Here is a 26,676-nt window from a genome sequence, read left to right on the forward strand (position 1 = left end):
TGGCACTAAAAATGAGAACCCCAATATAACAACTGGGTGAAAGTAGAAAAGCTATGTCCCAAAAGGAATAAATCAAAACAAAACAAGGGACAGTGAATCTTATTTAATTGCCTTTAAACCTAGACGGTGCTCAGATTCCACGAATGGAACAGAAATTCTCCCCTACAGGAAATGAAAAGTTACGGGTCATCTGAGAGAACGAATTAAAGACTGGAGCTACATTCAGCGCTAGCAGGTTCTCTGAAGAAGCCATTCTGGCGAAACGCGTTAGAACCTTAGAACCTTGCTGGTTTATGCTGTATGAACACTCAAGTTAAGTTTCACTTTATTGCACTCATCATATAATTTAAACTACAAAAAAAAGGAAGAAAAAAAACTTTCTGCACATGATATATATTTTAACTACCTTTCTACCTTAAGAAGTTGGTGCAGTTATAGACTCTGAAAATCTCTTTTAGGGGTTTGTCCCCTGTTTTGAGAATTTCTGTTTCATTCATGGAATCTGAGAACCGTCTAGGTTTAAAGGTAATTAAATAAAATTCACTGTCCCTTGTTTTGTTTTGACTAAAAATGAGAAAACATACAGCTGAATTCAAACCTAAGGCAATTACCTAAGTTGAAAACATGGTAACAGGGCCACAGAACAACATTTTGAAGTTAGTGAAAAATTAATAAAGAGCCTGGATAAAGTCACGGGACAGTAATTCTAATGAAAAGTAACAAGGCGGCAAATCGTGGCTGCAAAGCAAGGTGGCTCGAGTTAGAGAAACACTCACTTAAATTTGTAGAACAGAGAGAATAGGGATATGGACTGTCTACTGTACTTGTGCGGCTAAAAGCTGTAGACCAGGGGTGTCCAACCTGCGGCCCAAGGGCCGCATGCGGCCCTGGTCGAGGGCGATGCAGCGTTTTCCTCTGCTGCCCCCGGGTGTTTACTGTCTTGCCGCCTCCCTCCTCTGTCTTGCTGCAGCATTTGTGCGGCCCCAGAAACATTTTTTTCGGCCAATGCGGCCCAGGGAAGCCAAAACGTTGGACACCCCTGCTGTAGACGTTGCCAAAGAAATTAATTTAGAACACTTCAAGGGCGGCACTATATGGTGCTAGCATTTCATGGAGAGGAATAAATTAAATACTCGGACAAGAAGAACTATGTGAAACCAGCTACAGTGGTACCTCAGAATCTGAACGCCCAAGAACTCGAACGCTTTAGAATCCAAACGTTTTTCTGTAGTAAATTTTGCCCCAGAATCCTAACTCTGCTTTGGAATCCGAATGCCCTGCACAATGTATGTGTGTGCTTCTGCTCCTAAAATCCAGTGTAATTACTGTTAAAATTTGAGTTTGTGGGACCCAGGAACGGATTAATCCAGTTTCCATTATTTTCAATGGGAAAAATGGTCTCGGAACTCGAACGGGGTTCTGGAACGGATTAAGTTCGGATTCCAAGGCATCACTGTACCAACAGATTTGGAGAAAACTGAGAATTTTAGGGAATTTCTAAACAAATAAATTGTTTCATTTCACTATAGTGTTGTTGGCCTGTTGTGCTAGTGGCAAGAAACTGCCACCAATGATTATATTGAAATACTACTACTATTAATTATTTCTATAGTGCTACCAGACATATGCAGTGCTGTACAGAGAAATGAAAGACAATGCCACATGACACTCTCCTGCCGAATACTGTGTGATAGGCATTGTGCAAGCCAGGATGGAAGACTTGAAAATCGGGGCCAAAAGAATTGCCAGAATGGATTCTCTCTCCCACATGACTGGGCAAGAGACTCCGTTCTGTGAATTCAAATAACAGACATGAGAAAAGCCATGTAATAAGCAAATACATTTTATTAATAGTTCTCCTATGCCTGGGGAGAGCCAATATAGGCCATCACAATTTCAGTGCTCTCCAAAGGGAGAAATCAAGAACAGATTTATAACCTATGTGACATAATTTGTAGTACTGTATTTTCACGTAGATAACGCGCACCCGTGTAAAACGCGCACACGGGTATAGCGCGCGGAAAACACAAATTTATGTAAAGAAATTTTTATATACCGCGCTCACGGGTATACCGCGCATGCCGCCCCGACTCTCCTCTGGCTGCCCCGACTCTCCTCTGGCTGCCCCGACTCTCCTCTGGCTGCCCCGACTCTCCTCTGGCTGCCCTGACTTTCCGTTCGCTGCCCCGATTCTCCGTTCACCTGTCCCGACTTTCCGTTCACTGCCCAGACTCTCCTCTGGCTGCCCTGACTTTCCATTCGCTGCCCCGACTCTCCTCTGGTTGCCCCGACTCTCCGTTCACCCACCCCGACTTTCCGTTCGCTGCCCCGACTCTCCTCTGGTTGCCCCGACTCTCCGTTCACCCGCCCCGACTTTCCGTTCACTGCCCCGACTCTCCTCTGGCTGCCCTGACTTTCCATTCACTGCCCCGACTCTCCTCTGGTTGCCCTGACTCTCCGTTCACTGCCCCGACTCTCCTCTGGCTGCCCCGACTTTCCGTTCGTTGCCCCGACTCTCCTCTGGTTGCCCCGACTCTCCGTTCACCCGCCCTGACTTTCCGTGCGCTGCCCCGACTTTCCGTGCGCTGCCCCGACTCTCCGTGCGCTGCCCCGACTCTCCGTGCGCTGCCCCGACTCTCCGTGCGCTGCCCCGACTCTCCGTGCGCTGCCCCGACTCTCCGTGCGCTGCCCCGACTCTCCGTGCGCTGCCCCGACTCTCCGTGCGCTGCCCCGACTCTCCGTGCGCTGCCCCGACTCTCCGTGCGCTGCCCCGACTCTCCTTTCGCCCGCCCTGCCCTGCTCCCAGCTCTGTAAGCATGCACAATGGTCTGAGCATGCTTGCCGCTTAGTTTTCTGCGCCGGGTTGTGGGGGCGCGTTTTTGACCTGTCACCAAGGCGGTTTTTCTGGCGGTGTGCTTTTCACCATGTGGCTGTGGCCCCCCTCTATCTGGCCTTGTAATTTGCCCAGTGAATACTATTTTGACTATACAACAGCATCTCAGCCTTTGGGTAAGCCTATAAAAGATTAATGCTGCATGTAGAGTCCACATTTTAATTTGATCTCTTCAGATTGGTATTCTGCATATATCTACCCGGTAGTAGAGTTTATCAATTAAATTTAAATTTACCGCCATAATGGCAGGAATGAGACGAAAGTCATATACAGCGGACTTTAAGCTTCAAGTCGTTGCGAAAGCTGAGGAAATAGGCAACCGGGCCGCAGCGAGAGAGTTCGATGTTGGAGAAACATCGGTGCTAAATGCAATCCGCGAAAACGGGCACATCGTGGGGCCAAACCAAAATGGCCTCAGCTGGAGGATGACTTGAAGCAGTGGATTCTGGCGAGAAGGGAGCAAAATCAATCAGTCTCTACTGTTGCGATTCAGATGAAGGCAAAACTACTTGCCAATGGAAGAGGAATACCCGACTTCAAAGCTGGCTTCACATGGATCTCAAAATTTATGAAAAGGAACGGACTATCAGTTAGAATGAGAACAACTGTTGGCCAGCGACTTCCAGATGACTGGCAGCAAAAATTGATTGATTTCCGTGACTTTGTCGCCAAAGAAATATCTGAACTTGGCATCACTGCAAAGGACGTCATCAACATGGATGTTACATTTAAATCCTTAATTTTAATGTTAAGCCCATTCTACTGTTAAGTTTTTAAACCCAGCAGGTGGCAGTGTTTCACTTTTTCTCCATATAACTTCTAAATTACTTTTGATCTCTGACCTTTTCAGAACCAATCATGTCAGTAAAAGACCTGCATCCTCGGATAACAGAAAATGAAAGCTGTTAACACTATACCAATTATCATACCTAGTTGTATGACCAAAATGTTGCAGCAGTTAGATATTGCAGTAAATAGAAGCTTCAAATCTGTGTTGAACTGGATATTCAATGGCAAACACAGTTTCACAGATACAGGCTGCGTATGCCGTGCTATACTACTTTTGCAGAAGTGGCTCAGTGGGTGGCAAAAGCACAGAACAGCTAAGTGAGAAGATAATAAACTCTGGCTTTAAAAAAGGCAAAAATAATTGCGGATAACAACAAAGATGATGATAACGATGAAGACGAAGAATGCTAATGGAAATGAAATACCAGTACCTCTAGACCAGGGTTGCCCAATTCTGGTCCTCGAGATCTACTGGTAGGTCAGGTTTTCAGGATATCCACAATGAATATGCATGAGAGATTTGCCTGCACTGCCTTCTTGGTATGCAAATCTTTCTCATGCATATTCATTGTGGATATCCTGAAAACCTGGCCTGCCAGTAGATCTCAAGGACCAGAATTGGGCAGCCCTGCTCTAGACATTTTTGACCTCTTTCACAATGACACCAAGGATGAGAGCTTTTAAGGATTTTATGAAAATGATGTTGATGAATAAAATATTTACTTGTATAGTAAATTTCTATATCCAACCCCCATCCCCCCCCAAAAAAAAAACCAACAACAGGGAATACAAAGAGTTACAGCTGCCAAGTAAATGTGCTAAAAGCAAAACCAAACTCAGCATATAACAGGGATCTCAAAGTCCCTCCTCGAGGGCCGCAATCCAGTCGGGTTTTCAGGATTTCCCCAATGAATATGCATTGAAAGCTGTGCATGCACATAGATCTCATGCATATTCATTGTGGAAATCCTGCAAACCCGACTGGATTATGGCCCTCAAGGAGGGACTTTGAGATCCCTGGCTTATAAACTAAACTAAACTTTAGGTTTGTATACCGCGCCATCTCCACAAGCGTAGAGCTCGGCACGGTTTACAGGGTTAGGTTGAAAAGGAGCTACAATGAAGGGATATAGGAAAGGAGCTAGGAAGATAAAGAGGGACAGGGTACCAAAGAGCAGGAGGTGTTAGATTTTTGAAAAGAGCCAAGTTTTCAGGTGTTTGCGGAAGGATTGGAGGGAGCTTGAAATTCTGAGCGGGGATGTGAGGTTCTTCCAGAGTTATGTGGTTCTAAAGGGGAGGGATGTTCCTAGTTTTCCTACACGGGATAAACCTTTTGCAGAGGGAAATGATAACTATTGAAAAATACCTCATATAAATACACTCAGAAGTGTTGAATAGACCAATGCGGGATTCTGCCCCACGTAACTTGTCTCAGCTACTTCTCAATCATTGAACTGGTAATGGAGCCCATATCAAAAACTTTCTTGCATTCACAAAAATGAAACAGTGCATTTATCTTGTATCGCAACGTCTTGGGGTCCTGACATGTTCACGGGAGCTGCTTTAGACCACATGCATGTTGAAGACTTTGGAGTACATGTTTTCTGAAACAGCTCCGCCCAAACATGTTAGGACCCAAGAAGATATGACACAAGATAAGTGCACCGCTTCATTTTTGTGAATGTAAGAAAGTTTTTGATTTGGGCTTCATTACCATTGCAATGATTGAGAAGTAGTTGAGACAAGTTACGTGGGGCAGAACCCCATATTTGTCTCTTCAGCGCCACTTCCGAGCATATTTATGAGGTATTTTTCAATAGTTTGTTTTTGTGGTAAATTTCTATGACCGAATTGTTTTACATATTCCAGTTTCTTTTACTTCATTTACCAGTAAGTTTTCTCTAAAATATAACCTAATTTTTATGGCAGAATTGTTGATGTTGAATAAAATAAAAATACTAGTACTGTAGATTTGTATAATTGTTTTACTGACACATATTTAAGATTTTTTTTACATGTATTCTTATTTATTTTTAAAATTTCTATACTGTTTTTTTCATATGTTCTTAAGGATGGGGATCTCTTGTAAATAGTTTGGGGCTGACTTCCAGAGTGATGGGGCGGTGACTGAAAATACAACGGTTAAGGGAATGGGGATAAGGAGTCTATTAATGAATTTGGGAAGCCCTATTTGTCTAGTTATAGTGATGCGGTGTTCAATCAGAAGCCAGTGTGCTCTGATCAGAAGGGGAGTACGCAGGTAAGGCTAGTCTCAGTTAGGGCACTGGTCTTTGACCTAAGGGCCGCCGCGTGAGCGGACTGCTGGGCACGATGGACCACTGGTCTGACCCAGCAGCGGCAATTCTTATGTTTTTATGTAAGAAGTTACATACATAAAATATTATAAAAATCAGAACAAGATAGGAACAAAAACAGTATTTACATTATATCTTGATCTGATGATATTCAGTGGGGTTTGAAATGCCGGCACCCTATGCTTTGCTGTGCCTTATACTATGGAGCGACTTGTGTGTTGACTTTACAGAGTTTTTTGTTTTTTTAACTATTTTTGTCCCTGTGATCTATACAAAGGTGCAACTTATAACCGGGAAATTATGGTAATCTAGCCTGGCATTTTAGTGTGTCCCAAAACGGGAAGACACACAACTAAAACTTACGAAGTGCTTCTGGAAGCTTGCCTTGCAGCTTGGCGTTCTTTTCGTTTTTTATCTGGTGGCTTTGCTAAGACAATTTCAATCTCTTCCCCTTCTACTGCCTTTCCATTCATTTCATCCATGGCCTATAATAAAAATTAAATGGATTTACATAAATTAACAAAACACTCAATATTTATAATCAATCTTCTCTGAAGACTAGATAGAACACTCTAAAAATTTTCCCTCTTGAAACTGTGAAAACGCATATCAGGTTTTAAACAGACAAAAGCAGCAATGTTAACTGAAACTATTTAAAATCCAAAGCCACAACATAAAGAGAAACAGAAGATTTCAACTGATTTCCTAATGACTTATTATATATCCTTGTCACTGTGTACAAACCACTTTATACATATATAATATTACAGATCAAAAGTACATTTTCCCTAAAATCAAATACCTTTGGTAATCATACTTTGGCAATAACATGACAAATAATTTAACTGTGGGTACTAGTGCTGTCTGTTTCACATGTCGAATCGATTCACTGATTCAGTATGGCTGAATCTAATGGTTTAAAAAAAAACCTCCAAACAAACTCACTCACCAATTCAGGTACTGCAGGGAGCAGACCGCCCTGTGTGCATACCATAATGAGGTGTTCTCAGAGTTGGCGTCAGCATCCAAACTTCTTCCCCTTCTGACAGTAGAGGCGGCAGCAGCCTTCACCCAGCGTCGGGCTTTCTTCTCTGCTGGGTCCTGCCTTCGTGGAAACAGGAAGTAGGCAGGACCAGCAGAGAGGACAGCCTAATACGGGCAGATCAGTGAATTGAGAAGATTGCTGCCAATGAGGAGAGAGGTACCTGCAGTGTGACACCAACTTTTCCCCTCTGCTTGAACACCCCTAATTTTCCCCACTGTTTCAGTGCCCCCCTAATCTTCTCCAACGCTTGAGCACCCTCTTGACATGTTTTTTGGCGCTAGCAGCATCTTCCACCTGCTGCTTGCACCTGTTTCAACTCCCTTCTAACGTCACGTCCTGGTCCTGCAACTTTGAGGTGATGTCAGAAGGGAGCCGTGGCTGGCGCAAGAAGCAAGTGAAATATACTGCTGTTGTGGGTGAACATTTAAAAGAGGTATGCAGGATGGGTGGGGGAGAGGAACCCTCCATTAAAACGGCGCCCGGGGCAATCCCCCCCTTACTATACCACTTAAGCCAGAGCATGGAGGGTGAGGGAAAAGGAGAGATGGAAAAGAAGAGGAGACAGATGCCAGGGCATGGGGTGGTACGGAGGAAAGGGAACAGAGAGGGTGCTGGTCACATGGGTCAGAAAGTGTGGGCTGACTACCAGAAAGACTGCCTTAAGAGTAAGGTCTTTCAACGTGCAGGAGCCCAGAGGCTCAAAAGGAGGATGCATGAGCATGGAAAGAACCAGATTGAGATCCTAGACTGGAACCAAAGGCCGTACTGGAGGTCGGAGCAATTTTGCTGCTCTCAAAAACCGAACCACATCTAGAGAAGAGGACAAATGCTGACCAATCAAAAAACTTTGAAACATAAGACAAAGCCACAAGCTGAACCTGGAGTGAGGACCAGGCAAGGCCCTGTCCAGACAATCCTATAAAACTCCCAAGATGTGGCAAAGAAGAGCGGAACACCAATCCTCAAAGAAAAACCAACTCGCACATAAGCCCGAGAGGTGGAAAGTTTCCAAGAACCCTAGAGAGTTGAGATCACCTTATCTGAATAACCCAAGAGGGTGGAGATCACCTTATATGAATAACCCTTCTTACTTAGGCATGCCCTTTCAAGAGCCAAGCCATAAGACAAAAGGGACCCGGATTGAACATCGGAATGGGACCCTAAGTCAGAAGGTCAGGCGAGAGGGGCAACGGAAGTGGATCTGCCATGAGAAGACGAACCAGATTTGTATACCATGGGAGCTTGGGTCAATCCAGAGCCACCAAGATCACACGGCCGGCGTGCCGAGCAACGCAAAGGGCTCTGCCCACTAACAGCCATGGGGGAAAAACATACAGGAGGCCATCATCTGGCCAAGGCTGCACCAGAGCATTCAGCCCCTAGGCTTGGTAATCTCTACGACAACTGAAGAAACGTGGCGCTTTGGCATTGAAACTTATAGCCATCAGGTCCATGACCAATCGGCTGGCCCCAAAACTGCACAATCATCTCGAAGGCTGAGGGACCGAGCCACCACTTGCCAGAATCCAGCACATGATGACTGAGGAAGTCTGCCTGGACATTCTCCACTCCCGCTAGGTGGGAATCCAAGATGTCCAGATGATGAGTCGCTTCCCAAGCCATGAGCAGAGAAGCCTCCTGTGCCACCAGATGACTCCTGGTTCCCCTCCGACGATTGACGTAAGTCACCATCATGGCATTGTCAGAGAGAACACAAACCGATTTGCCCCTCAGCAACGTCTGGAACACTAGTAACACCAACCGAATGGTTTGGTCTACAGAACATTGATCGACCAGAATGCCACCTTTGGAGACTAGCTGTCCTGAGCTGAAAGACCGACACATTGAGCTCCCCAACCGAGGAGAGTGGCAATCATGAGAAGCACTGGCCACTGAAGCTGATCCAGACTCACTCCCTGCACCAGATTTGACAAGCATAGCCACCAGCAGAGGCTGTGACGAACTAACACCCAAAGAAGAATAGGAGAATCTAGAACATGTGTCTGTGGCGACCACCACTGAAGCAGAGCATACTGAATAGGGTGCATGTGAGCCCGAGCCCACTTGACCACATCAGGGAGGCTGCCATTGATCCCAAGACCTAAAGACAATCCTGTACCCAAGATCACCGACAATCCATTAGAGAGTGAATTTGCGACTGTAACATGAACACTTTGGCCCTCTAAAGCAGTGTTTTTCAACCTTTTTACACCTATGGACCGGCAGAAATAAAATAATTATTCTGTGGACCGGCATCAGTCCGTGGACCAGCGGTTGAAGAACACTGGACTAAGTCGTGGGCCAGACCCTGCCCATCTTTTCCCAATCTCCACCCCAGACCCCACCCCCATAATAGTACTAATTGCACCTTGCACGTCCTGTGCCTCATCTGAAAGCCTTCCCTCTGACATTGCAACGTCAGAGAGAAGGCTTCTGGTTCAGGCACAGTATGCCCGTAGGAGCCACTGCCCGTGGCTTTGTGCACTGAATCAATTAGGAAGAGGGAGCTAGCTCGAAGATAACGCCACATCGATCGCACCGTGGACCGGCAGTTGAAGAACACTGTTTTGGGCCTGATGTACATGCTGGCCCTGTGGACCGGCAGGAAATTTCTGTGGACCGGCACTGGTCCATGGACCGGTGGTTGAAGAACACTGCTTTAAAGGAAGACTCTCCCCAAGCTGGTGTCAAAGAGCACTCCAAAGTACTCTAAGCGCTGAGATGGATGCAACTGGTTTTTGGACAAGTTGACCACCCATTCCAGTGACTGCAGAACTCCACAAAGGATTTTGCTCGAAACAACAAGTCGTCTAGATAGGGATGAACCAGAATGCCCTTGCATAAGGCCACCACCACCACCACCATGATCTTGGTGAAAGTCTACTGAACTGTGGTCAGACCAAACGGAAGCGCACAAAACTGATAGTGCTTTCCCAAAATTGCAAAGCAAAGGAAATGCTTATAGGAGGCCTGAATGGGAACACGCAGCTAGTCTCTATCAGATTGAGAGAAGTCAGAAATTACCCAGGCTGAATGGCAAGAATTAAGATTTCAAGGTCTCCATATGAAATGATGGAATCCAGAGTGACCTGTTGACCCCTTTCAGATCCAAAATGGGCCGAAATGATCTCTCTTTCTTGGGCACCACAAAAAAAAAATTGAATATCTGCCGGTATGAAACTCCTGAGGTGGCACTGGAACCACTGCTTTGAGGTCGAGCAACCTGATAAGGAGAAGAGAGGAAACGATCTGACAAGGGCCAGAAAAATTCCAGAGCATATCAGTCCTGAATAACTTCCAGGACCCACTGATCCATTGTGATCTCAGCCCACCCCTAGAAAATCTCTCGCAACCGGGCTCCCTACCGGCACCAGGGGAAGGCCCACAAGGAATCATTGGGCTGGGCAGGCAGTGGAGGGGCCTCCAGGGGAGTCGCGGGCACCCTCAAAGGACTGCATGCACTGAAAAAAAATGGCCCCTGGAAGGAAAAGAAGCCACCCCCCGGCCAGGGCAAAACCACTGAAAATCACACAAACGCCCACAGGCAATGATCACACAAACGCCCAAGATGATCTTCAGGAAGATGGGGCACCTTAGAGAGTCTGTCAAGGCCTGAACCAACTTGTCCAATTCCTCGCCAAGGGGAGAGTGTGGTGCAGTGGTTAAAGCTACAGCCTTAGCACCCTGAGGCTATGGATTCAAACTTACACTGTTCCTTGTGACCCTGGGCATGTTACTTAATCCCCCTATTGCCCCAGGCACATTAGATAGATTGTGAGCCCAGGACAGACTAAGAAAACCGCTTGAGCACATGAATAAAGTCATGTAAACCATTCTGAGCTCCCCTGGGAGAACAGCATAAAAAATTAAATAAATGAAAATAAAATAAAGATCCTCGAAAAAGAAATTACCTAACCTAGTTTTAAGACACCGCATCCACCAATCAACCATGAAGCCAAAGGGTACGGCGAGACATCACTCCCGAGAGCCATAGACTTGGCCAAAGCCCTCAACAGATCATACATGGCATTCGAGAGATAAGAAGCACCCAGCTCAATTTTAGCAATCTCCTGATCCACCAAGGACTAGTCATCAGACTCCCGATCAAGAACTCGCTCGACTATTGGAAACAAGCCCAGGTTACCAGACCACCACAAATCATTGCTTGGACAAAACTCTGCTTAAGAAGAGACTCCAAGTTACGATCCTGAGAGTCCTGCAAGGCCGAACAACCCTCAACCGGCACTGTATGTTTACGTGTGATAGCAGAGACCACTGCATCAACCATAGGAAACTTAAAGGTATCCCTATCCCCATCAGGAATGGGATAAAGCCGAAACATGGACCGCACCAAAATGAAAATATGCATTTAGCAGCTTCCACTGCACATATCACATCCCACATATCCTGATGCATAGGAAAAGAACGGGACGCCAACCGGATCTCATGAAGCAAGGGGTCTACCACATGCGGGGTGTCCTTTGCATCCTATTCAAAGCACAAAAACACGTAGCTCTTCCTGGTGAAAAATGCACTCCACCGACGCATCCTTGCCAGCCGGCGTCTCCGCAAAACACATGTCCGTGAGGATCTTGGGGGTCCAAGTCCTCATCAGGCGAAAAAGCATCTGCACACAATAAATCCTCGTCCCATGAGACCTGCGGCCACTTGGATGAAAACAGGGGGAATGGACTAGAGCCTAAGCAGAGGGGGGCCAAACGGCAAAGGCAAAATCCCCCTCCCCCGGGGAAGAAATAGGACCCCCGGCCGTCTGCAAATAAGTCTTGTACATGGCTAAAACAAAATATAGGGCAAAACTCCTTAGAGGCAAAGCAGGACTCGCTGCCAAGGCAGGAGACACAGCATAAACCTGTTCCTGTCTCTCTAAGGTTGCAGGAAAGATGGCCAAAAGAGGCCTGAACAGACCCAGCCGCTAAAGCAGGCAAGCCAGCAGCTGCGAAAAGGGAGTAACCAGCACTATCGGCAGTAAGGAAACCTTATTCCCTGACCGTCGGCGACTGGGGAAATCCCTGTGTGGGCAGCAGGGGAAGCCTAGGCTTCCTCACTGCCTGCTGCTGATGAGCAGTGCATGTACGAAGGGGAACTCTGCTTGCTGGCACCCGAAGCCGATGAGGATTCCCCTTTGCGGCGGCTGGTGCACTTTGTGCACATGCCGGCTGCATCAACCGCGTGCCTGGAACACAACGAGCACTTTTTAAATATCTTACAGGAAAAAATTTTGGGGAGGTGGGGGAAATGGGCGGAGGGATTCAACCAGTCGAATGTAGCACCCTGAGGTTGGACGGACCCCCAAGCTCTATCCAGCACCACAAACAGGGACAAGAAGGCCAATCCAAACAAAATCCAACAGCCCTACACTAAACCTGGTAAAGACTGCACAGGCTTACCACCTCCACCTGCTGGAGACTGAGAACAGACAGATTGATTGTACTTGGGACTGCACAGCCCACATGTACTACAGCCAGAAGTTGGTGTCTCAGTCTCCACCTGTTGCATTATAACTCATCAGTTTCTGTGCTGGTCTGGACGGATGATAAAGAAACAGCACTGCTTCATAAATGAGTTCTTGGAATTGAGGTCCCAAAAGATAAATTAATGCTTTTGATATTCATAGCTAGAAGAATGATGTTTGCACCATCTTGGGGATACCAGACCTTCAGATGATGAAAATCAAATGGAATTTCTTTGTGAGAAGTATAGACTTGCAGTCCTATGTTGTAATCAATAGACTTCATATGCAAACGTGGAGTCATTTTCTGGAAACCTCATGTGAGGGTGGGGAAATGAGTAAGGAGGTGTGGGCTAGGGGTAGGGAGAGAGTCTGCATATTCTTTCCCAAGGGGACCCTCGGTCACAAGGGGGCACCCGCTCAAACTCAGAGGAGGGAAATTTACTGGTGACACCAGGAAGCATTTCTTCACAGAAAGGGTGGTAGATCACTGGAACAAACTTCCGGTGCAGGTGATCAAGGCCACCAGCATGCTCAACTTTAAGAATAAATGGGACATCCATGTGGGATCCCTACGAGGGTCGAGTTAAGGAACTAGGTCATTAGCACTCAGACTTAATGGGGTGGGTCAGTAGAGTGGGCAGACTTGATGGGCTGTAGCCCTGTTTCTATTATGTTCTGCTGGTTACTACATAATGCTTATATAGGTTGTTTACTGTTTCCAGTGAGCATGTATAGATTTGAAAAGTATAGTTACTTTGGCATCTTTGTTATGCAGCAGGCATTGCAATGTTGAGTATTTTTTCATACTCTGAAAATAAAGATGAAGTTTAAAAAAAATTGGCTTTAGTCTTTTCAGTCTCCATGAATCTTATCAGGCTAGAATGGAAAAGGAATGAAGTAGTAATCAATTTTTATATCAATATGTCTTCTTGTGGTTGCATCCCTTTGTAAAGACAGGATTTTTAATTCATAATGTACAATACAAGCTAAACTGGCTTTGCTAATTAAATGCCTCTTATAACTTTTCAGTGAAAATCTAAGTTGTTTACAAGGCACTGGCAGAAAAATCAGCCAGTGATTAACTATACATGAGGAAAGATGCATCTTGAACTTTGGATGCTTGCTCTTAGCACTGTCATAGCTGAAACCTGTAGTAAACAAGTGTAAGACATAGGATTGAATAGACAAGTGACAGAAAAAGCACCTGCCATGAATCCTCCTTTTTAGAGATGTTGCATTTATCCACTGTTCCCATTGTTTTTAAAGCTTTTCAACAAAACATTAGAATTCTAGAAATCAAAAATCAAATCTTGTCTGCAAGCATCTACTACTTCAGGTGGCTTATGCTTACAAGTAACAAGAAAAAAAAAATTTGTATCAATCTTTTGCAAGTGACAAAGACCTTTGTGTTTTTCTTTAAAAAAATGTTAAGATACTACTACATTACTGAGTATTTTTACCTTTACTGCTGCATCTCTGTCCTCAAAATGCACAAATGCATAGTCTTTTAATTTCTTTACTCGTTCCAGTTTTCCAAAATGTGAAAAAGCTTTCTCCAATATTTCTTCCGTCACTGTGGTTGCCAAATTCCTCACAAATAAAACTTTAACCTAGCAAGTGAATATACAAAAAACAAGCAAGTCATGAAAGCAAGCCCTTAATGATATAGCACTAGAATGAAGCAACTCAGGCCCATATTCTCAAAATTTTAACGCCATCGCTAAACTGTTTTCCAACGGCAGATCCTCAAAATGGCTTATCTCTATTTTTAGCGAGGTTTCTAGCAGTCTCCAACACTGACATGCAAATGGGCTCTTCAACATTAAAATGAGCACCTCGGTGGATTCTTTAAAATTGACGAGCCATTCTCCAAGTGCGGCATCGGCTTTTGGAGACAAAAATCAGCGACTGGTCCAGGGGTGCCGGTTCAGTGACAGCACTGTTTAAAACCCCAGCATGGCAGTGTCGGAGACTGCTAGAAAAGCCATTTTGAGAAGCGAACATCCCCCCCCAACAGCGGGATATATGCATAGTCTCTCCCACTGCCACACAACCCCTCCCCCCTCGCAGCAGGAGAGATGCCCACTGACAAGCAATCCTCCCCCCCTCCACCCAAGCAGCAGGAGACATGCTCATTCTCTCCTGCTGCATCACAACATCCCCCCCGCCTCCTCTCCTCTGTACCTTTAATTAGATGGCTGTCGGAGGAATGACTACTCCCTCCAGCCAGCTAGCCCATCCCCTCCCTGGTGCATCCTGGGATACTGGAAAATATGTCCTCCAATCTGTCTGATGATATGAAGGTCTTTATTGTTCAAACCTCAAAATAACACATTCAATGACTCAACATGTACATGTTTTGGCCCTCAGGCCTGCCTCAGGAGTCTTAAAAAGCATGAATGATGAAATACACAATACACTGGCACTCAATTGGATCTGACTAAAAGGCCAATCATGGAAGAATACCATATCGCGTATACAGCCACGAATTTGGTCTTGGAGAATGAGATGTACAGTGTCTGCATCTATGAGACAAACTTGGTTTTTTTTGTTACATAGAGCTTTTTGGACCCCTGTTAGATTACAAAAGTTAGATAGCTCTAGGTCTAATAGATGCTGGCATTGTAATCTGGAAGTAGGGACTTTGGATCATTTAATATTTTATTATCACTGTATCATGGTTTTTTGGAAATCTATTTGGTCTCAAATTAATTGTTTACTAGAAAACCATGTTGCTTTATCATATGATACAATTCTGTTTGGGATGTCAATGAGAGCAAAAAGTCAAATTTCATCAAATAACAACAAGCTTTTATTTATTATGACAGGAGTCGCCATACAACATATTATCAACAATTGAAAAAATTACAATAAGCTTAGCTACACATTTTGGTGGAATTCATTATGTCATATTTATAAAATGGAAAGATCAATTGCCATACAAAAAGGGAATTACAATAATTTTAAAAAGATTTGGGGCCATTAACAAATTATTCCAATGAATAGACATCATTTTCCTAATGAAGGGTAAATAGTTCTTTTAAAGGTCTGATTAATAGATTGAAATATAATATATAATGATATTTTGAATTAAATTACTTGTGGGAAGTGTAGATGGGGGGGGGGGAAATAAATTATGAATAATTGTATGAATATCAAGTGATATGTAAAAGTTAATATGATACAGTATTGTGCACTTGTTGTAAGATGGAAAAATGAATAAAGAATTAAAAAAAAAAAAAGGCTAGCATCCTTGGCAGATGTGGACACTTATACTAGCCCTAAGCAGGTGGAAAATATGCCTGCGCAATTATAGTATTTTATAATGTATGCATGTTCTCATGCATTCCAACCAAATGCTATCCCCATATATACCCACTGGCATAGTTCATGCCATGGCACATATTTTTCAGCTAGTCAGTACTAAGGAGTCATTTAGGGGGGAGTTCATCAAAGTACATTAAGCGTATTAGCATGTGCTAACTACTAAAGATGCCCATTATACTCCTTTTGAACGTCTTAGCACATGCTAATGCGCTTAGTGTTCTTTGAAAAATCCCCCCTTATGCACTTATGTTGCCACATCCATGCATAAATGATTACCACACCCCAAAGTAGATGCACACTTTACCACTTAAAAACTATGTGCCCTTCACAGAATTACCCGCCATAAACCTAAATGGAATACCTTTGCCATGACATCTGGGTCTGGTTCTTCAACAGGATCAGCCCATTCCACAGTCACAACATTGCCCCAGACTTTCACTTTCCCACTCATTAGCCTGCGCCGTGCCTGTGCTGCGGACTTATGATCTTCATACTCCAGGAAGCAGAACCCACGGTTTTTCTTCTTGTCATCGGGCTGATGATATAAAATTACATCAACCAAACCCTCTGTCAGAGAAAAAAAAAATATTTTAATTAATGCCTGTCTCTCCCAGAAAAACTAAACAGTATCTCTGAAAACATCTGAATGATCTGAAAACTACATCATAAATGATGCATATTTTTTATTTCCATAGGTAGAGTTGAACATGAACAACTGGACAAACTGGAGTAAATAAAAGCATGTAACAAAAATTGTTACTAGACCGCTGTTCTTCAACCACCGGTCCGCAGGAAATTTTTGCCGGTCTGTGCAGGGCCGGCAAGATCAACAGCTGAAGTCCGCGCTGGGCCGGAGAGATCTTGGGGAGCCTCCGACAGTGGCTTTCTCCCCTCTCTGCAGCTCTCCTTTACTTCCCAGCGCAGCGATTCACGAAGGCAGCCTCGGGGCTTTTGCTGAGTCACGGCTGCCTCTGATGATGCAACTTCCTCTTTCCTCAGATGCGGTGCGACCCAACAAAGGATCCCAGGCTGCCTTCCTGAATTGCTACGCTGGGAATTAAATGAGAGCTGCAGAGGGGAGAAAGCCACTATTGGAGTCTGGGAAGATGCTGGGCAAGGGAAAAAAGGGACAGCTGCTACTGGAGAGGGAGAAGAAGAGATGCTGATGGGAGGGGAGGAGGGAAAGGAGTCTGGGAAGCTGCTGGGCAAGGGAAAAAAAGGGATAGCTGCTACTGGACCTGAAGGGAAGCTGCTGGGCAAGGGAAAAAAAGGGACAGATGCTACTGGAGAGGGAGAAGAAGAGATGCTGCTGGGAGGGGAGGAGGGAAAGGAGTCTGGGAAGCTGCTGGGCAAGGGGAAAAAAGGGACAGCTGCTACTGAACCTGAAGGGAAGCTGCTGGGCAAGGGAAAAAAAGGGACAGATGCTACTGGAGAGGGAGAAGAAGAGATGCTGCTGGGAGGGGAGGAGGGAAAGGAGTCTGGGAAGCTGCTGGGCAAGGGGAAAAAAGGGACAGCTGCTACTGAACCTGAAGGGAAGCTGCTGGGCAAGGGAAAAAAAGGGACAGCTGCTACTGAACTTGAAGGGAAGCTGCTGGGCAAGGGAAAAAAAGGGACAGCTGCTACTGAACCTGAAGGGAAGCTGCTGGGCAAGGGAAAAAAAGGGACAGCTGCTACTGAACCTGAAGGGAAGCTGCTGGGCAAGGGGAAAAAAGGGACAGCTGCTACTGAACCTGAAGGGAAGCTGCTGGGCAAGGGAAAAAAAGGGACAGCTGCTACTGAACCTGAAGGGAAGCTGCTGGGCAAGGGAAAAAAAGGGACAGCTGCTACTGAACCTGAAGGGAAGCTGCTGGGCAAGGGAAAAAAAGGGACAGCTGCTACTCGAGAGGGAGAAGGAGAGATGCTGCTGGGAGGGGAAGAAGGGAAGAGTGTTACTGCTGGACAGGAGGAGGAGGGAAGGGAGAATGAAAAAAGGAAGGAAACGGCTGGCAGGGAGATTAGAGGAGGGGAAGGGGAGAGACAGGCATGAGAAAGTAGATTGATGATAGGAAGGGGTCAGCAAAAAAATAAGCAGAGAGGGACAACGATGGTAGATCTGGTGTAGGAGAGGTAAAAATGAAGAGAGCACTGAAGCTGGAATGTATCATGTAAAAAGGAGAGAGGGAGCACAGGCTGGATGGAAGGGGGAGAGGCAGACAGTGGATGAAAGGGGCAGACGCTGGAAGGAAGAGAGTGAAAAAAAGATGAAAGCAGAAACCAGAGATGACAAAAGGTAGAAAAAGACTGCAAATACCACTAGCGTCAGAAAGAAAGGGGGATGAAGCTGAAACTAGACCTGTAGATGTCAGACACTGCAAAGCACAATTCTCTGCTGCTCCCAAACACTTATCTTAACTGAAAGAAAAGACAAGCTCTCCTTGCCTGTGACTTTACTGAATTCGTCCAAGATGTTTTCCTTTGTCTTATTCTTTGGAATAGATCCAACAAACAGCCTATTGTTAGCCACAGAGATGCACACTCCCAAGTGTTTTCCAGGACGTATTTCATAGTTATCACACTAAGGTAAAATAAATAAAAGATTAGGATATAGCATCTTTTCACTTCATTGAGGGACAGACAATACTCTGCATGTTAAAAAAACAGGGTGTCCACTGGACCCTGGACTAGACTGAGAAGTATCAGGAAGGTAATACTTGGATGACAGCTGTAGTTGTCTAGATCTTGGCATGTATAAGTAGAAAACACGTTTTAGTCATCATGTATGATGGCTGAAACAGCGGTGATTCAGTCTACTTACTCAAATATGGCAAGACCCAAACAACTGCAACAATCACGATGTCAGCCATGGAAGCTTAAGAGAACATAATACTTGATATTTGAAATTCTTCTTTTATGTCTTATAAAACATCATATAACACAATAAAGTCTACCTGAATGAACAAGAAGGTACTCCTCTAACACATTATATTACTAAACGTATATGGCACTGTGCAGGGTAAGAAGCAGATAGTGTAAACTCCATGAAATTGAGGCTCTACTTGAAAGACAGACTAGACAAACGCGCCTCCACTTCTCAGCATTTTAAATAAGCAGTATCATCAGAAAGCGAAAACTGTACTATCAAATTGCTTACAATTGGCTTTATTGCTTTCATTGTGTCCTAGGTGACCCCCTTCCTCCTCAATGTGTTTTCCTACATCATTTTTTGAAATAAAAGGTGTGACCCTTTTTTGATTGCAACCCATATTTATAAATTTCTTGTCTTGAAATTTAGCTAAGAATAAACAATGAATGCAGACCTAAAAATATATTCTACCCTCTTCTTCAGTAAGATGCTCATAGAGGGTCCTGAAGAACCAGCACCGCAGTTTCCTGAAATACCAAAATTCATAAGGAACGGACTGGCTATAAAAGGTACAAAGCCATCAGAATATTAGGAGTTCCTCAAATATAAAAAGCACAATGGAACTGCCTACTGAATTCTCTAAAAATAATATTCCTGATACTAACTCTTCATATAAAATCAAGTCAATTTAAAACTTCCCATATACAAAGGAACCTGAACAAGGGTAGATATTGGAGACAGTACATTAAAGCATTTCAGGGTCATTTATTAATAGTACAGTGGTGCCTCGCATAACGAACGCCTCGCACAGCGAACGCTGCGCACAACGAACTTTATGTCTTGCTCCCTACAACGAACTTCGTTTCACACAACGAAGTCGCCCGAGCTGCATCCTTCCGCGCAGGCACTGCGCTTAACTGCCCTCTCTCCGCCTGGCTCCCTCTTGCCCCCCCGACTCCCCGACACGATCGGGGCAAAAAGGAGCCCAAGCCCTCTTGCCCCGCCGATTCCCCAACTCCCCGACAATATCGGGCCAGGAGGGAGCCCAAGTCCTCCTGGCCACGGCGACCCCCTAACCCCACCCTGCACTACATTACGGGCAGGAGGGATCCCAGGCCCTCCTGCCCTCGACGCAAACCCCCCTCCCCCCAACGACCGCCCCCCCCAAGAACCTCCGACCGCCCCCCCAGCCGACCCGCGACCCCCCTGGCCGACCCCCACGACACCCCCACCCCCCTTCCTTTCTGTAGTTGGCCGGACAGACGGGAGCCAAACCCGCCTGTCCGGCAGGCAGCCAACGATGGAATGAGGCCGGATTGGCCCATCCGTCCCAAAGCTCCGCCTACTGGTGGGGCCTAAGGCGCCTGGGCCAATCAGAATAGGCCCGGGAGCCTTAGGTCCCTCCTGGGGGCGGGGCCTAAGGCTCCCGGGCCTATTCTGATTGGCCCAGGCGCCTTAGGCCCCACCAGTAGGCGGAGCTTTGGGACGGATGGGCCAATCCGGCCTCATTCCATCGTTGGCTGCCTGCCGGACAGGCGGGTTTGGCTCCCGTCTGTCCGGCCAACTACAGAAAGGTACGGGGAAGGGGGGTGGGGGTGTCGTGGGGGTCGGCCAGGGGGGTCGCGGGTCGGCGGTCGGAGGTTCTGGGGGGGGGGGTGGTCGTTGGGGGGAGGGGGGTTTGCGTCGAGGGCAGGAGGGCCTGGGATCCCTCCTGCCCGTAATGTAGTGCGGGGTGGGGTTAGGGGGTCACCGTGGCCAGGAGGATTTAGGCTCCCTCCTGGCCCGAACAACTAGGGGGTGGTCGCCAGGGCCAGGAGGACTTACCGTAAGCACCGTAAGGAGGTAAAGAAGGAGATGTTAGGGCATGTAAAGTAAGGGCATGTAAACAGTACCCGGCGTATAAGACGACCCCCGACTTTGGGGAGGATTTTAAGGTACTGAAAAGTCGTCTTATACGCCGGCAAATACGGTATGTTTTTAGATGTATCTAAATAAAAATAATAACAAAAAAATTATCTTTTTTTATGTCATCTTAGCATATTTTATGCTACAGAACGAATTATTTTTTTTAACATGTATTGTTATGGGAAAACGCGTTTCACATAACGAACTTTTCGCATAACAAACTTGCTCCTGGAACCAATTAAGTTCGTTGTGTGAGGCACCACTGTACTAATTTATTAACTTAGAATCTAGTACATAAAATGAGCTTTGAGGCAAATGACACGCATTAACATTGTTATGGAGTGCTGTAAGTAAACCTTAATGGGATGTTAAGGCAAGAACAGATTAAAATCAGTTCTGGTTTTTGTTTTTTTGATTAGAATTTTGTAAGAATCAATAAATATTATAAAAACAGAACTATGCAACTATAGATTGCTGTAAAATTAACATATTGGAAATACTTAAGACAATTTTATTCTAGTCTGACAAGCTCTTAGAAATACACACAGAATTAGGAACAATGCTCACCAGTTTGACTGCCTCCTGTGCAGCATCCTTGCCACAGAATGTGATGAAAGCATAACCTCTATTCTGGCCAGACAGAGGATCCATCATCAAACGTAGATCCCATATAGAACCAGCTTTTTCAAAGAGGGGTACCAACTCATCCTCGTACAGATCTCTTGGGATCTTGCCAACAAATACCTTTGGGGAAAAAGAAAGAAACCAAAACCTGTTAAATCAACATATACCTAACTTCTTCAGAAAGTCTGAAAGGCATAAGTATTAAAAAAATAATACAGTGATACCTCGGTTTACGAGTGCACCGGTTTGCGAGTGTTTTGCAAGACGAGCAAAACATTTGCAAAATCGTTCCTCGGAAACCGAGCATGACTCGATTTACGAACGTCCCCCTCCCCCCGATGCGATCGGGCACCCCCCCTCCCGACACGATTGGGCACCCTCCCGCCGCTTCTTACCCTCATCTGGGCACCCTGAAGATCGGCCTCCTCGTCTGCTGGGCCTTGAGCATCTGCGCATTCTCAAGGCCCAGCAGACGATGAAGCCGATCTTCGGGGTGACCAGAAGAGGGTAAGAAGCGGCGGGGATGGGGGGTGCCCAATCGTGTCGGGGGGGGGGGGGGGTGCCGATCGTGTCGGGGGGGGGGGGGTTGCTGGATTGTGGCAGGGGGGTGCCCAATTGCGTCGTGGGGAGGGGGGGTGCCGGATCGCAAGGGGGGCCTTCGAGGGGAGCAATGAGCAATGCCGGATCTCGGGGGAACGCATCAAAGCGAGTTTTCATTATTTCCTATGGGGAAACTCGCTTTGATAAACGAGCATTTTGGATTACGAGCATGCTCCTGGAACGGATTATGCTCGTAATCCAAGGTACCACTGTATAACAAAATACTTTGAATAAAAAATACTTTGAATATTAAATTTTGCACCACAGTGACACCAAAACCCTGTGAATGTTGCTTATACAAGAGTCTCACTAGAAATTATTTTAATCATTTAGAAAGCAAGGACTTCCATATGCATCTACAGGCCCTAGATGTCTCCTCTCTTTCCCATTAGAGCAGAGGTCTCAAAGTCCCTCCTTGAGGGCCGCAATCCAGTCGGGTTTTCAGGATTTCCCCAATGAATATGCATGAGATCTATGTGCATGCACTGCTTTCAATGCATATTCATTGGGGAAATCCTGAAAACCTGATTGGATTGTGGCCCTCAAGGAGGGACTTTGAGATCCCTGCATTAGAGGATTCAAAGATTTTTTCAGACTAATACTCTGGTGTTTATTAATGCTGATACACTTTGCATATGATGCTCATCTCTCCTCTTCAAAAGCAGCTGTGTTACATTGCTACAACTGGACATGTTTTTCTAACTATATCAGAAGTAAAGGTTCTAGACTTACTTTGTTCAGATGAGGGATTTCGTCAAGGAACTGTTGTCTAGATGGGACATCTGGAAGAAGTAGGAAAGTAGTAGGCAAAACTGAAAGGAGCTATTGTAAGGGCAACAAACCATTTTATGAGGAAAGAAAGAAAGTAAGAGGAAAAGGAGGCTGCTCTGGTCTCAAAAGTGGTAGCTGAGAAGTTAAAGAAAGAGGTTAGCTTTCATAAACTACAAGATTACAGAAAGAAGATGACAGGCTAAAATATCTGAAAAAGTTAAGAGAGGCTGTTGAGTAGTCAGGAAAGCAAAGATGCAAATGGAAGAAAACTTTTGCATTTCTTCCTACACAAATATATCTAAAAAAGTAGTAGAGTAGTAGTACCCTTCAAGGGTGCAAAACGTTGATCAAGGCATCATGTTCCTCAACTGAGATCTCACATATATAGCCAATCCACCAAAAATGGTCATAAATGCAAGCTAAATACTGACCAGGCTGGATACTTGAACAGCAGGAAAATATTCATGTTCCAGAACACTTCAATGAATGATGAGGTGGTGTCATTTGAATTTTTGCTAATACCTATTTTAGTTGCTCAACGGGCTTGAATTGAGGATTTTCCCTTGTCCGAGCAACTGTATAACCTCTGCTAAACCTTTCTTCCTGAACAAGTCTTGATGCTTCAATGCCCTCCTTTGGGAAAAAGAAATATTTGATACCAGGGACACTTTTGTTGCAAAAGCCAAACTAATCCTTTGATGTCAAAATTTGGTTCTAAAGAGGTATTATAAACTAGCATAGGCAGTTAAACATTTTATGGTTCCTCCAATCCCATCAAAGGGTGATTTTCAATGGCTGATGCCAAAAAGTTCCATTCAGCTGTGACATGAACATTATTATGATTGCAAAGATTATTGAAATGTTTTTTGTATTGAGAAGCAGAATAATCACTGAAGTAGTGAATAAGCTCTAAAAGAGGTAAAATGTTCTTCAAATGCTCATATGAATAGCTATCATGTTGTGGTGCAAGCAGTCACTGATCATATATGCACAGAGACACTGGATATCAAGGTTGCATAAACAAAAGAGTGGAGTGTTGCTTGAATATTTTCCCAATAAAATCCCTGCACTGTATCTTGAATAAAGGAATAATTCTCAGCAAAGCCTATCAAAATAATGACATGACCTTCTTTTAGATTTTCTTTCATTTCCTTCCTTGGTGCTTGGAGATGAAATGGTGACTGGTCAGTTTACAAATGTTGCCAACTAATTCTGAAGAAAAATCATCTAAGGATAATAGCCAAGTTTCTAACGAATCCTGATCTGTGTGAATCCATTGCTTAAATGAAATATCATCATCAGTGTTTTTCTTTAAAGTAATCAGCAAGATACTCCTCCAGGGCATCCTCCCAGGGCAACATGCAGTCTTTTGAGTTAACCTCAAAATAATCTTGCTCAAAAGCAAACTGTAGTCATCTGGAAGGGAAAATAGTAGAAAGCATAAGTTTCACATTTTGATGAATTGTACAGATGCAAACTGAATGACTTCCTGATAAACTGACTGCAACATCAACACACACAGACCTGCGACACAAGAGCCAAAAAATGGTCTACTTGATCCAGGGTACACCAATGTCTGAAAGTGTACCGCGCCCCAGTGTAGGATGACACTATGAAAGACTTCTTAGATTTGAGAAGCACAGCAAACAAACTCCAAATAGCCTTTACATTCCAAGGCTGCACGCTCAAGAGCCAAGCCGTAAAAGCAAGGCGACCTGGAGCTTCCAAGGCCACCGGCCACCGAGTAAGAAAAACCATGGAGGCAATCAGGTGCAAGACCGCGTTCTACTCGCAGTCGCTGCAGATCTGTACACAGGGTCTCCGCTGCCAATCGGGAGACCCTAGAATGACTGCCTGGATGAGTCGCAATTCACAGAAGAACCTTGCCTAATATGGTGAGACGTATAGAACAGGATTGTCCAACCTTTTGGCTTCCCTGGGCCGCTTTGGCCGAAAAAATGTTTCTGGGGTCGCACAAATGCACAAACGCTGCAGCAAGACAGAGGAGGGAGCCGGCAAGACGGTAAACACCCGTGGGCAGCAGAGGAAAACACTGCATCACCCTCGACCGGGGCCACACAAAATACTTCACGGGGCCGCAGGTTGGACACCCCTGGTATAGAACATCATCCGGAGGACCCAGCTATACTAGGGCATCGATCCCTGTGCTTCTGGGCTCGCATATTCAGCTGAAGAAGCAGTACGCTTTCCTTTTTCACGCCGGAGCCATGAGATTGAGGCGGGGTTGACCCCAACGACGCACAAACTTATGAAATGTCTGAGGTGACAGGGTCCACTCGCCTGGAACCAAACTTTGACGAATGAGGAAGTTCACTTGAACATTGTCCACTCCGGACACATGGGACGCAGTCAGTGCCAGGAGATGACGGTCCGCCCAAAGGAACAAAAGCCGAGCCTCCTGAGCCAAAGAAGAGCTCTTGTGCTCTCCTTGTCGACTGATAGATGGGTTTGCCACACTCTCAGGGACAGCCGAATGGCCTTGCGCTCCAGCCTGTTGATGGACCACTTCCTCTGCAATGGGGTCCAACAACCTTGAAGGGGATGATGATCGCAGAGAGCCCCCCCAGCCTCGAAGACTCGCATCCATGGTTACCACAATCCCGGAGACAATCTGCAACGGTACGCCCTTGCAGAGCAATTGCGGGTGACGCCACCATCCTTGCTCTGGCCTCCGACATCCATGGCAGATGCACCTCCAAGTGGCACCCACTGAGAAAGCAAGGCATGTTGAAGAGAACACATGAGCACCCTCGCCCAGGGGACCACATCCAGCACGGCTACCATGGAGCCCAACACCAGCAAGTAGTACCACGCTGATGTAGCCGATTTCAACAGGGCTGAAATCTGCGCACACAGCTTGTCTGCGAGGTTCGGGCCAGGAAACACAATCCACTGCCTCACTGAACAGAATTCCTAGGTATTCTAGGGATCATGTGGGCAGCAAGTGGCTCTTTCGGAAGTTGACAATCCAGGCCAAGAATTCCAGTCCCCGGAACACCCATTCTGCCGTAGAACACCCCTCTTCCAACGAGGGCGCTCTGATCAACCAGTTGTCCAGATATGGGTGAACTTGCAACCCCATCTTCCTCAGATGAGCTGCTACTGCCACCATCAGCTTGGTGGACGTCCGGGTTGCTGTAGCTAAGCCAAAAAATGTAGAGCTGGAAACTGACAACGCTGACCCAGCACATGAAACCTCAGAAAGTTGTAGTGAGCTGGAAAAATGGGGATGTGCAGGTATGCTTCCGTAAGATCCAAGGAGACCAGAAACTCCCCTGGACACCGCCGCAATGACCAACTTCACGGTCTCCAGCCGGAACCAAGGAATCTTTAGGGCCACATTCACATGTTGCGGAGCTAGAAAAGGTCTTGAATCCTCTGACCCTTTATTTGGCACGATAAAATAAACAGAGTATCTGCCTAAGCCTGAAAAATCGCTTGGCATAGGCTCTATTGCTTCAACATCCAACAAGCGCTGAACTGTAGCTTGGACTCTAAGTGTTTTTTCCTGACCCCCTGCAGGAGAGGGGACAAACCAATCGGACAGCGGTTGGTCAAATTCCAGCTTGTAGCCCAATCGAATGTCATCCAAAACCCACTGATCTGTGGTAAGGCGCAACCAGGCAGACAAACTCTGAAAGCCGACCCCCCTATTGTTAGAGGGATCCCCGGCTTCCTGGCGTCACTGTGTCTTGCTGGCAGGATGGGCAGGACGGGTGGTGGCAGGCTGGGAACGTCTATATCCCGCATATCACCCTCTGATGCTCCGTGAAGAGCTCTGCACCGAGGAGGGAGAAAACTGCAGAAGGTCCTTTAGATCTGGCCCGACCATCCGGCAGAGACTTAGGGCATCGGGCCATCACCGCAGCCATGAGATTATCCAACCCTTTACAAATAATAACTGCCCCTTAAAAGAAAGACAAGCCAGGGTTGCCTTGGAGGTGGAATCTCCAGCCCACTGCCGAACCCAGAACATTTGGCGGGCCAATATCGAATAGGCAGAGACTGCCAGTACTCTCACAAGAGCCTATCAGGTAGTTTGCCCCAGCCATACGAAGCTGAGGAGGAGAA

The 26,676-nt window shown here is 45.8% G+C and overlaps 1 protein-coding gene across 8 annotated transcripts in view; it reads right to left on the reverse strand.

Annotated features, from left to right (window-relative positions):
* HNRNPR (heterogeneous nuclear ribonucleoprotein R) overlaps window positions 1-26,676 on the reverse strand; it is a 160,173-nt gene that overhangs the window by 50,238 nt on the left and 83,259 nt on the right. For 7 of the 8 annotated variants that reach the window (XM_033953569.1, XM_033953567.1, XM_033953568.1 and 4 more), the window contains 5 exons: window positions 21,157-21,333; window positions 18,261-18,396; window positions 16,204-16,409; window positions 13,976-14,125; window positions 6,361-6,482 (listed from right to left, as the gene is read on the reverse strand). In XM_033953569.1, coding sequence (XP_033809460.1) covers window positions 6,361-6,482; window positions 13,976-14,125; window positions 16,204-16,409; window positions 18,261-18,396; window positions 21,157-21,333 — 791 coding nt within the window. The remainder of the gene's footprint in view (window positions 1-6,360; window positions 6,483-13,975; window positions 14,126-16,203; window positions 16,410-18,260; window positions 18,397-21,156; window positions 21,334-26,676) is intronic. The other variant, XM_033953566.1, reaches the window with a different exon arrangement.

The sequence above is a fragment of the Geotrypetes seraphini genome, chromosome 8 (genome assembly GCF_902459505.1).
Source record: "Geotrypetes seraphini chromosome 8, aGeoSer1.1, whole genome shotgun sequence".
NCBI lineage: Eukaryota > Metazoa > Chordata > Amphibia > Gymnophiona > Dermophiidae > Geotrypetes > Geotrypetes seraphini.